This window comes from Neovison vison, chromosome 1 (genome assembly GCF_020171115.1).
Source record: "Neovison vison isolate M4711 chromosome 1, ASM_NN_V1, whole genome shotgun sequence".
Classification (NCBI taxonomy): Eukaryota; Metazoa; Chordata; class Mammalia; order Carnivora; family Mustelidae; genus Neogale; species Neogale vison.
Genome location: NC_058091.1, coordinates 66361941 through 66374598, shown reverse-complemented (window position 1 = coordinate 66374598; position 12658 = coordinate 66361941). Strand labels below are relative to the sequence as shown.

The 12658-nt window shown below is 39.3% G+C and overlaps 1 protein-coding gene across 8 annotated transcripts in view; it reads left to right on the top strand.

Moving 5' to 3' along the window:
- MYB (MYB proto-oncogene, transcription factor) overlaps positions 1–12658 on the top strand; it is a 34201-nt gene that overhangs the window by 12067 nt on the left and 9476 nt on the right. For 3 of the 8 annotated variants that reach the window (XM_044248326.1, XM_044248310.1, XM_044248335.1), the window contains exons 8-15: positions 293–397; positions 1696–1950; positions 2841–3203; positions 4730–4872; positions 6259–6373; positions 6465–6590; positions 7806–7916; positions 10044–10151. In XM_044248326.1, the coding sequence (XP_044104261.1) occupies positions 293–397; positions 1696–1950; positions 2841–3203; positions 4730–4872; positions 6259–6373; positions 6465–6590; positions 7806–7916; positions 10044–10151 (1326 nt within the window). The remainder of the gene's footprint in view (positions 1–292; positions 398–1695; positions 1951–2840; positions 3204–4729; positions 4873–6258; positions 6374–6464; positions 6591–7805; positions 7917–10043; positions 10152–12658) is intronic. The other 5 variants (XM_044248318.1, XM_044248368.1, XM_044248354.1 and 2 more) reach the window with 5 other exon arrangements.

The window sequence follows — 12658 nt, the reverse complement described above, 5'->3', positions numbered from 1 at the left end:
TACCAATCTTCACTTCTAGAGGAAACCTGCTCAGGAATTCTCTGGTTCTCTGACGTTGTCAGCTGAACCAGCACATCAGTGAGTGCCCACTCGAGACTCAGATCTCGCATCGCTCCCTTACATCTGGAAGAACCTTCCCAAAGCTCTGTACAGTGGCTGGATTCAGCTGGCGTTGGTCTCACACTGAGGCTCAGAGAGCCCAATGGTCCCTCACGATGTGGGCCACAACCACTGAATCTACAGCTTCCAGTCAGGCCCTTGAATTTTATTCTCTCTTAACTTTTAATTTCAGAGACACTATAATGATGAAGACCCTGAGAAAGAAAAGCGAATAAAGGAATTAGAATTGCTCCTCATGTCAACTGAGAATGAGCTCAAAGGGCAGCAGGCGCTACCGGTAAGAACAGAACCATGTGCTTCAATGGGGGACAGACAGCATCGTCTGTCTCTTTTCCCTTCTCTTCTAACTACAACATTAACCATGACTATAGATCCATTGATAGTGTTTGAAGAGAAGTTGCTTGTGCTAAAATGCAGTTGGAATCCCAATGTATGTTGACCAAATTGAAGGTGGCCTTTTTGTGTGGCAGAGTCCACTTGTGGGGGCCACCATCGATTCTCTTGTTTTCTCAGGACTGTTATCCATTCAAAGACTAACTAACAGATATAAATGAATGAAAATCTGCCATTTTTTACAAAGCTCTGTCTCTGGTATCTATTCATTTGACATTTTTCTTTTTCTATCATTTTTCTTAAGCTAGATTTTCTTCCTTTATCATTTCACATATGATCTGATGCCTGTTCATATATACATGGGAAGAAGGTATGGATAAGTGCTCCTTAAATAACAGGACTGCTCTCTTTTTTGCACGCATGAGAGCCGTGTGGACCACTACTGATTTTTTTGGTGGGTGGGCTGCGAACTGAGAATGTGACATGTACTTTGTAACCTATGTAGTTAAACAACAAAGAGAATAAAAGAGATGTCATACCCAGTAGGAATTCATAGGGGTGGATTCCTTTGTGGTTAAATAGTAAGATGATTATGTGCATATGTTAGTTCAGCCACTTTTTAACTTTAGTTCTGTGCATATGTTAGTTCAACCACTTTTTAACTTTAGTTCACGTTTTGCAATGTCTCTTGTTGCGTGGTCATGCTGAAAGGCGACTTCTGTTAGTGCGCTCTTCTGCTTTCCTAACCACGTTGATCTGGCAGCCCTTCAGGGCCTCAGTGCAACTGGTAACATTCAGAAGGGACAGAAGCAACAAGAGTATATGCAGATATAAGGAACTCTAACTCTTGAGTCTCCCAGCCTTTCTGTAAGTTAACAGGACAATTCTTAGTTCACAGCAACTATATGTGACCTTTTGGAAGTTATGTTAAAGTAGATCTTGAAGGTGGCCTGTGTGAGACTTGTACTTTGTGACACAGTCCCTCTGTTTACAGTTTTAGCAAAATGATGACAGTGAGGGTGCTCGTGGAGGTGACAGATCTTAACGCTATTAAAAAGCAGGGTCTTGCATCGATAAAAGGAAACATCTTGACAACTGTTTCATAGACGCAAGTTTTGGGTGATGCAACTACTTTTATCTTTCCTCCAACAGCATCTGATACCTTGTGCAACTTCATTGCTAAGTTCCTTCTCCCTTTCTTCTCCCCGCTCTTTCTTTGCCACCCCCCCAACCCCGCCTTAGACCCAGAACCACACATGCAGCTATCCCGGGTGGCACAGCACCGCCATCGCTGACCACACCAGACCTCATGGGGACAGTGCACCTGTTTCCTGTTTGGAAGAACACCACTCCACTCCATCTCTGCCTGTGGACCCTGGCTCCCTACCTGAAGAAAGTGCCTCCCCAGCAAGGTGCATGATCGTTCACCAAGGGACCATCCTGGATAACGTCAAGAACCTCTTAGAATTTGCAGAAACACTTCAATTTATAGATTCTGTAAGTAGAACTGGTAAGACAAGTTTATGTTTTTGCAGATGGATTAGGAAACCCATTTCTCAGGTGATAGCCATTTTCTGTTTCAAAGATCATGTTATTAGCATATATTAATGTAGAAGTATGATTTCGGCCTTTGCATCTATGGTTTTTCAGAGATCTGAATTCATAGACTACCCAGATAAAAGGTAGCTTTTCACGCATTTCCTTCAAAACGCATATTTCTTTTACAATAGTAAAGTTAATGACCTATAAGTAGATCCTGGCTTATGAAATGAGGTTTGAGTTATTTGTAACTTATTTTACTTTGTTACTTCTTTGTCTTTCTCCAGAACTGTGCTTTGCTTTTGGATAGCACATTAAGAATTGTGTTTACTCAGAACTTAAAAGCAGCCTTTCTATGTATCTGAAGCAGGAAGGAGTTCACTGGTGGTACATGGCTCTCCCCATAAAACATTGATTATTGATTCCCAGTCCCAGCTGGTTCACTAAGACAAACTATCTTTAGTGAAATACATGTGAGTGCAGCACCCAAAATGTAGACACTCAGTTCATTTCCTTTGTCACTAAAAAGCATACTTATGGCATATCCATCAAATAGGATGCCCCTTGCCAAAATGTGCCATCTAGAACAGGTTTCCTTTTTGCTTTGGATTGCGTGAAGTGAGAGAGTTTGGGGGGTTCCCTATGGCATGTCTGCAGGGACTAGCCTGCAGGCAGCATGGGAGACCCGCCATGCAGCGTCCCAGAACAATCATGAATCCTGAAGCCATTTCTCAAGAGGGCCAGGTGTTTTGTCCGCCGTCAGCATCTCTTCCTCAGTGCTGTTTCAGGTGGTGGCACGCAGCAGGCACACACTGTCTCAAAGTTCTGCACCTCCCACATTGTTTCAGGATTCTTCATCACGGTGTGATCTCAGCAGTTTTGAATTCTGTGAAGAACCAGAGTTTTCACCTAGCCAGCAGCATGCAGGCAAAGCCCTACAGCTTCAGCAAAGAGAGGGCAGAGTGACTAGCCCTGCAGGAGAGCCTAGCACGAGGGCGCACAGACTCAAGTTGAACGAGGGTTCCCTTGACCCGCTCAAGCCCTCACCTCCTTCGAGGCACAGCACACTTCCACTGGTCATCCTACGAAAAAAGCGGGGCCAGGCTAGCCCCTTGGCCACTGGAGACTCTAGCTCCTTCGTATTTGCTGACGTCAGCAGCTCAACTCCCCAGCGTTCCCCTGTCAAAAGCCTACCCTTCTCCCCTTCACAGGTAGAGCACGGTTTCTGCACGGCTTTTACTAATTTTCAACAGCCACTTGAGCCTTAATAATCTGGACACTAATCCTTTGGAACAAATGACTAATTACTATTGCCCTCACTGATTCTGTTCCATCGTTGACTCTGGCTGTTGCCACGTCATACTGCCTCCCATAGCTGGAGCCGTCTGTAGGCTGACTGCTGATTGTGTCATAATGCTCTCTTTCTTGCGGGTGATTTGAAACACTGTTAGTTGCATGGGATGTGCTTTTATTTCCTCCAATGTTAGAGTTTAACATTTCTATCCCTTCCTTTTCTCCCATCCCTTCCCCCTCCTTAAAAACTTTAGCAGATTTTCTGCCTGTTTGTTCACTTATTATTTTGTGATTCACTGACCCAGGGAGGAGGGAACCAAACTGGGTTTGGAGAGCATTTGGGTTGCAACCAGAAGCTTGAGAAGTTCTGATCCATACTTCAGTGGGGAAAGTTTTGGGAAAGCATAAGGAACAAATGCTTAAGGAAAACAACTTAGGTTTTAATTTTAATTTCCTCAACATTGGCTTCTTTATGTTATGCCATACTATTTTATCAACATGGTTTTTGCCATGAATATTCTCATTGCATAGAGTTTTTTCAAGGCATGGAAATTATAATTCTTATCAGAGACTTGTAGTCCTTAATTGCTAACCTGATTGAAGTTATTAGATAATTTGGCACTTTAACACATTTTCCCAAGTACGTCTATTGAGTTTATTTTAAGGAGAGCTTTAAGTATGAGCAAATGAAGCACCCGCCCCCCAAATTATCTTGTTATTTGTTTGTATCTTCCAAATTGTGTTCTGGAGAATATTAGTTCTGCAAGGCTTTAGTAGATGTTCCAGAAAAAACTAAATATATAAGAATATAAGCTTGGGAAACACTATGTCACAGTTAAAATTGGTTTCTTTACTACAGGACCTCTCAGAGTTTTTAAAGACACTGATGCACTTTGTGAATATCCAAGAGGAGATTATGATATGTTTGTTTCCCAAACTTATTTTACCTTAGAACTTTTTGAGGAACACCTATGATTGCCCCAGAACAATGGCATTCTGAGAAATATATCTTATTATTCAAGAACTTTCCATATAATGCAAACCTTCCATCATAATAATTCGTAGGTCATTAAAGAGAAAAAAAAACAGCATGAAAGAAAAACAATAATTACTTTCCAAAAAATCACTTTAAGGCTTATAATCTTAAAGTATGCAGCTCATTCTCTTTAATGACAAATAGTATTTATTAAGAATATTTTCATAGGATTTTGTGAGTTTTTCAGTAATAACACTAGATTTTATTGCTTGGAAATTACACTCCAAATTGCACTCCAACTGAAATAAAATAATACCCTGTCCAACATTATGTGCCTATTAATATCGTTATTATTTTACAGAATGGGTCAGTAAAACATACTCACTTGTTATCATGGTGTGATATTTAAGTCGGGCTGAATAAAGAATCAGTGCTTATGTAATTTTTTTTCTTTCTTTCCATATTTAGTTCTTAAACACTTCTGGTAACCATGAAAACTTAGACTTGGAAATGCCTTCTTTAACTTCCACACCTCTCAGTGGTCACAAATTGACTGTTACAACACCATTTCATAGAGACCAGACTGTGAAAACTCAAAAGGAAAATACTATGTAAGTGCTTGGTTCAAGAATAAAATTATTTACTTTCATTTAATTAATGGAATTTAGCCTCCAAATATCTGACCCATTTTTATGCATCTAATCATGGATATTCCCACATTGACTATACCTGTCCTAGGCACATTACAACTACCTAGGGGTGGCAAGTCAGTAGATAAACTAGATTACGTTTTTGTAACTCACTTCAGAATGTCCTATTCAGGGATGCCTGGGTGGCTCAGTGGGTTAAAGCCTCTTCCTTTGGCTTGGGTCATGATCCCAGGGTCTTGGGATCCTCCCCACATCGGGCTCTCTGCTTGGCAGGGAGCCTGCTTCCTCCTCTCTCTCTGCCTGCCTCTCTGCCTACTTGTGATCTCTCTCCCTCTGTCAAATAAATAAATAAAATCTTAAAAAAAAAAAGTCCTATTCAGAAGGACTATGTAGGACCACATGCAGAAGTGAGATCATACTCACATAACTTTTCCATTCAGTTGTTCCATTTGCTCAGTAAGGCTTTTTCTTTTTCACTAAGGACAAGATTTTCAACCTCCTTTCCTTTCTGATTATAAAACTCAGAATAACAATGGTATGGTTCTTTGAGTAGTTCATATGCTTTAATCTTATGTTTCCTTTTTGAAATTTATCTATAGATAGGACTTCTATCATATGATCAGAAGCTAAGGAGTGATTAAGCAATGTTTATATTTTAAAAAACCTTCCCCGGGGCACCTGGGTGGCTCAGTGGGTTAAAGCCTCTGCCTTCGGCTCAGGTCATGATCCCAGGGTCCTGGGATTGAGCCCCACATCGGGCTCTTTGCTCAGCGGGGAGCCTGCTTCCTCCTCTCTCTCTGCCTACTTGTGATCTCTTGTCTGTCAAATAAATAAATAAAATCTTTAAAAAAAAAACAAAACCCTTCCCCAATTCAAAGAAATGGCGGAGAACATCAAGATGAATTATAAGAAACCTTTAAAAAATGATATCTTACAATTTCCACTTACAATAAGTACATTTTAAAAGGTTAACGCATGTTTTCTGTTGTGGGCCTGTTTTAATGAATAGATCAAATTGATTTGTAAATGACAACAGATCTTTATAAAGCTTTTAGTCATTATAAAAACCTAGGATCACTGTGTCTCCAGAATGATGAAAGAAAGATGAAAAAAAAATAGTTTAATCCTCTTAAGAGTATCGTAATTTGAACTATTTGGTAATATGTGATATATATATATATATATATTATCTTTTTCTTAACAACACATATATGGTTAATTCACATACCCAATTGTATATCAATAACAGAGTTTATTCAGTACAAAAATATTGCATTTAATAGGTAGAGTGATGGGAAGGACAAATGTTCTTCTATAACTGAACCAACACTTGTTTTCTTTTTAAAGTTTTAGAACTCCAGCTATCAAAAGGTCAATCCTAGAAAGCTCTCCAAGAACTCCTACACCATTCAAACACGCCCTGGCAGCTCAAGAAATTAAATATGGTCCTCTGAAGATGCTAGTAAGTCTGGGCCAAGTTCCCAAGGTTAGCCGGTTGATTAGCGCAGACAGAAATCGTCCTCTGACGCACACGTGCCCACTCTTCCTTTCAGCCTCAAACACCATCTCACCTAGTAGAAGACCTACAGGATGTGATCAAGCAGGAATCGGACGAACCTGGCATTGTTGCTGAGTTTCAAGAAAATGGACCCCCTTTGCTGAAAAAGATCAAACAAGAGGTAAGCGCAAGATCCTTTGGAGGGAGTAAGATGGGAATCCTGCTGCCTCTGTTCCTTGTGGCAGCCTTATATATCTGGCATCAGGACTGGGGATCAACAGCACTTTTTGTACAAGATTTTTCTACAAGATGCAGCTAAGAGGTACTGTCAAACTGTAGTAGGCATGGGACCTCTCATCTGGGAGGCCAAGCCACCTCTATCTACTTCATGTTTGAACAGAAAATGTGTTAGGGAGGATTAAAAAAAGAGAGGAAGACATTTTACTGGACTTTGTCGGTTTGTTTTTTAAGTAGGCTTCATGCCTAGCATGGAGCCCAATGCAGGGCTTGAACTCACAACCCTGAGATCAAGGGATGGATGCTCAGTCAACTGAGCCATGCAGGCACTTCTTTTCTGTACATTTTTATCACTGATACTCAAACACATAGATAATTAATACACATGAATTTTAATTTTCAGATGTCATGGAGAGTTTAAATTTAAATTAAAATAATAGTATCTAATAGTGTCTAGTGTAAAAGAAAAAGACACTAACTTGCAAGGATCAAAGTTTTAGTTTGGGGGGAGCTGGGTGGCTCAGATCGTTAAGCATCTGCCTTCAGCTCAGGTCATAGCCTCCAGGTCCCGGGATCAAGCCCTGAGTTAGGCTCCCAGCTTAGCAGGGAGTCTGCATCTCCCTCTCCTTCTGCCTCTCCCCCTGCTTGTACTTTCTCTCTCTCTTTCTCTCAAATGAATAAATAGAATCTTTTTAAAAAAGAAAAAGTTTTGTCTTGGGTGACAAGAAGTATTTCCAATTGGTGGATATAGTGCCTCTGGAATTTTTTTTCATATAAGGATAAATGTTTGAGAGACTGACCAGAGATTGACTCATTGAGATAAGATTGACAAAGTTGTAAGAGATTTAAAGTGTACAACAGGATGATATGATATACACATACAATGTGGAAGGATTCTCCCTCACTGAGTTAATGGGCACATCCAACACCTTACATGTTGACCTTTTGTTAAAATTGTTTTGTGAGAACGTTTAAGTTCTGCTCTCTTAGCCCATTTCAATTATACAGTACAGTGCTACTGACTACAGTCAACATTATATACATTAAATCCTCAGATATAGATCCTCAGATATTACTCATTTTATAGAAATTTACTCTCAAGGGTCAGTGTTCTGTGGGAAGTTCTAGAAACAACGAAGCACTTCCTGTTTGCTTTTAGGTGGAATCCCCAACAGATAAAGCAGGAAACTTCTTCTGCTCCAACCACTGGGAAGGGGAGAGCCTGAACACCCAACTGTTCACACAGACATCGCCTGTGACAGACGTGCCAGTAAGTACTTGCCCATTTAGGAGATGTTGGTGCCCCACGGAATTCTCTGCGTGGTGCATGAGGCTCCTGTGGTTTTAGCACTATTTAATGCATCCTATTTCTAAATGTTCTCTGTTGTATGACTATTTTCTCATGATTATTAATGCTGAATATAGAAATTTTTGTATATATATTGGAAATAGATTCTTTTCCATGCAGATTTTTTCATTACTTGTATTCTTATGATTTGAGAGTCCCTGCCACTTAAAAAATCTCCTGCACCAAAATACATATTTCCATGAAAGCAGAACGTTAATTTTACATTTTCTTTTCAAGTGTTTGTCTTCTAAGGGTAGTATTTCCTCCTTGTTGCATTGCCTCCTGTTTGGTTTTAGGTAGCATCTAGCATGAGGTCAGTCCGTGTCTATAGCAGACACCCTTCATTGTTCTTACTAGTGCATGACTTTGCTTGCCACCATTTTTTAAAATAAACTTTATTTTTTAGAGCGGTTTTGGGTTCACAGCAAAGCTGTGAAGCTACCAAGATTTTCCACACACCCCTGCCCCGTACCTGCATAGCCCCCCCCATTGCCAACATCCCCCACTAGAGTGGTACCTTTGTTACTACTGATGAACCAACATCATTGGTCCTTCCTCCCCCAAAGTCTATATTAGGGCTTATATTAGGGTTCACCTTTGGTGCTCTACATTCGATGGGTTTGGACAAATTTATGACATGTATCCACCATTAGAATAGGATAGATACACAGTAGTTTCACTGTCCTAAAAATTCTTTGCGGTCTACCTATTCGTCCCTTCACCACCAACCCCTGGCCCTGCCAACCCCTGGCAACTGCTGATCTTTTGACGGTCTCTATAGTTTTGCTTTTTCCAGGACTTCGTATCGTTAAAATCATACACAGTGTAGCCTTTTCGGACAGGCTTCTTTCACTTAGTGATAGGTACTTTGTTTCCTCCATTTCCTGTCATGGCTTAATGGCTCCTTTCTTTTTAGCACTCAGTTACCACCATCATTAAAGTTTGGAGTTTGCAAATGCTTGTCCTTTATGGAGAATCAGAGCTAATAACAATTGTTAATCTTTATTCAGTATGTACTAAGGGGTAAGTGCCATTCTAAGAGCTTCAGATGTATCACCTCATTGAAGCCTCACAACAGCCTTGCAAAATTGGTAACATCATTTTTGCCATAATACCAACTGGGAAACAGGCACAAGGAGGCTTACTTACTTGCTTAAGGTTTTATAGCCAATAAGTGGTGGTTCAGGATTAGAACTCAGAAAGTCTTGTTCTAAATTCCATGCTTTTAACCATTATACTACACTGCCATTAATTTGTAGCTCTAAAATGTTTTGGTACCAATATACAAAATAAAGAGTTCTCTAGCGCTAAGTAAATCTTCCATTTTTATTTTTAGAAAATATTTATTTCTTTATTTTAGAAGAGCAAGAGCAGGAGGAGGGGCAGAGGGAGAGGCAGAGAGAATCCCAAGCAGACTCCCCACTGATTTCAGAGCCCAGATCAGGGCTTGATCTCACAACCCTGAGATCATGACTTGAGCTGAAATCAAGAGTCAGCTGCTTAACCAACTGAGCCACCCAGGTGCCCCAGTCTTTCACTTTTTTTTTTTTTTTTTTTTTTTTTTTAATTTGAGAGAGAGAGAGAGCGAGCGAGTGTGAGAGTGGAGAGGTCAGAAGAAGAGCAGACTCCCCACGGAGCAGGGAACCTGATGTGGGACTTGATCCTGAGACTCCAGGATCGTGATCTGAGCTGAAGGGAGTTGCTTAACGAACTGAGCCACACAACCGCCCCAGTCTTTCGTTTTTAAAAGCATGGATTTACCAATTCCTTTAGCAGATTTCTTATTTTTTTGAGTCCCCACCTCCTGCCTAGAACTGTGTCAGACCCCAAAGCTTTTTGTTTTAGAAGTGTTTGCCACAGTGGAATTAGGATTGGGGCCTAGCTAAGGTCTTCTCTAAGCTCAGCAAGAAGAGAATTTCTGGCAGGTTCCCGCACTTGTTCCTGCTCATGTGTATCACTTCATATAATCTCCGCTCTACAGTGTCAAAATTGTGTCAGCTCTCATATTTTCCAGGCTCATTTAAATTCCAAATTGTTCTTTCCCTTTAGAATATTCTCACAAGTTCCGTTTTAATGACACCAGTATCAGAAGATGAAGACCATGTTCTCAAAGCATTTACAGTACCTAAAAACAGGTCCCTGGTGAGTCCCTTGCAGGTAATTACTGTTCCAACATTGGTGTCTTAAAAGCCATTCACCAAAACACTCATCTGGAGGGTTTTGGGGGGTTTTTATTTTAAGACGTTAGTTATAGAGGAGTGATGCTTTTTAACTCTTGATGTCTAAAAATCTAACATTCCTTATTGCCACTCACATGAGACATAGCATAAGCTTTTATTAGAGCAGGTTTTCAAAGTGTGATGAAGTGAAACATTTCTTACTGTGACTGAGGGCAAGATCAGTGCTTACACGTGTCAATATCTTCCTCTTCTGCTCTTAAACATGTCATAAAAAGTTTATGGATATAGTTTTTTTTTTTGTTTCCAAATTTTTACCTTTTATGCTTAATTAGTAAGCCATCAAAACTCAGGCACTATTTGGGTTTAAAATTAAGTTTGATATTAACTAGTTGGAAAATGATTACCATCTATTTGACTACCAGAATAAGAAAGTCAGCTGCCAGTATTGTGTGGCTAAGCCGTAGTTGACGGTCTGCTCCTGGGTTTTAATATCAAAAGAGATTTCCCTTATAACCCTGAAGTAGGTGTATGTTGATGAAATACAGCAAATGCCAAATTAATCCTGAGCCAAATGTAAAAAAGAATGCAAATTTACTCCCCTAAAGTATTTAAAGCAGTTCCCAACATGAAGTAGCCCAGCATCCAGCCACCTGCAGAGCCCTCCCCTCCACACCTCTGAGCTACCCTGAGGGAAACTTCACAAACCCTAAGGTGTATAGAAAACCTAGAGATAGAAGTGGAAAGTGCTATTTGTACTGTGAATTAATGTAACCAGAATAGGTTGGTGTGCTTTGAGAACTTGTCTTTTTTTTTTTTTTTCTCCTCTTAAGGGCTTCCCCATCATTGTGGTAGGTTTTCTCCCCCCAAATTGTGAGAATCTTAAAACTTCCCCTTTTTAAGGATTGGTGATATTTGGTATTATTTTTTAAGTAATACAAATACAGCTAGAAGGGCTGTAGGCACATTTTGCTTCGTAATCAGATTGTTTTCCTGTGGCCTCTATCTGATCCAGCTGCTTTGGTGAGAGACTGATGGTTGACTGGAATATAGGACACAGAAGAGGGAAAGCCAGGGTGTGGGGGGCTTCTGGAGTGTTCCTGAGTCAGTCAGGCCTGTCTGTCACCAAGAACTGGGACAGGAAGAAGAGAACAAACTCCATTGAGGCCAAAGGGGGCCTAGAAAGCAGGTTAGAAGAATGTCAAGGTGAAGACCAGCTCTTTCAAAATTTTACCTAGACTGATCCTGGCTCCAGAAAGGCAATGCATTCTTTGTTTTTCTTTCCATCTTCCTTCCAAAATACTTGGCCCTAGGTTTCCAGAGCCTAGAATTTGACCGTTGTTGTTAGTACAGTAAGCTAGAGTAAATCTTACATATATTTTATAACCTAGTCTGGGATTCAACCTATATTTATAGTAGTCAGAAAAAAGGCATTCTGAATTTCAGAGAGTGAACATGTAAGTATATTTGAGGACAGTTATCATGATGTGAGTAACTATCATTGGGTAAGTTGAAAACCCCAGGTTACTTTACTAAAATTGAATCCTAAAAGCTCTTGGGCCTAACTGAATAGTGTTTGGCCAAAACCATTAGGGCTGAACATGGAACTGATATAAAAGATATGTTATATAAAATTGGCAAGTTGTCAGTATTATAAAAAAGTAAGTTGTCAGATTTTTAATCTTACATGCTATTGTATTTTTTAAAAACTGATCAGTATGGAACTTTATCGTTAATGTCTTTATATATTATTTAATGGAAATATTAGTTATCTTTGAGACTCAAAATTAAATAGAGCCTTGTTTCATTAATCTATATTTTCTGCCATATAAAGGAGTCGTATTTGGCACTCTACAGATTCTAATATCTGTATAATGGGATTAAGCCATTCATATAGATCATGTAGTGAAGGCAGTATTTGTCAATTCCACTAAATGAAATAATTGAGATCCAGAAGTTAATTTTAGAGTCAATGTTTCTATCTGCAGTATATGTTTTACTGATTCATATTGCTTAAATATATCTTAATAATCTGCTGTAATAGATAACTAATTCATTTTAAGAAATACTCATTAAATGAATGAATAGTACACACCAAGAATTTCCATTGTTTTGTGTCTTGGAGCTCTAGCTTCTGATACCATAGAAATAGGCGATTTCTAAAATGTTTTAAACTACTGTGATAAATATTGGGAAATTCATCAAATGAATCTCAATATTTAAGCATATATTGTTTCTATTTCATGTAGTCCCAATTCAACAATATTTGCATAGGTTCTTATGCAATTTATCTAATTTGTAATTTGCAATTTGTAATTTTGTCTGTTTAGGACATAATACTTTATCATATATTTCCATTGGTAATTCAATTTGACTTAATTAGGCAGATTGCTCGTGAATAACATTACTGAACAAATGCATTTCTTACATGGTCTGGCTTTTTAGCTTAAGAGTACTTTATATAACCTACAGCTTTTGTACTTAAAA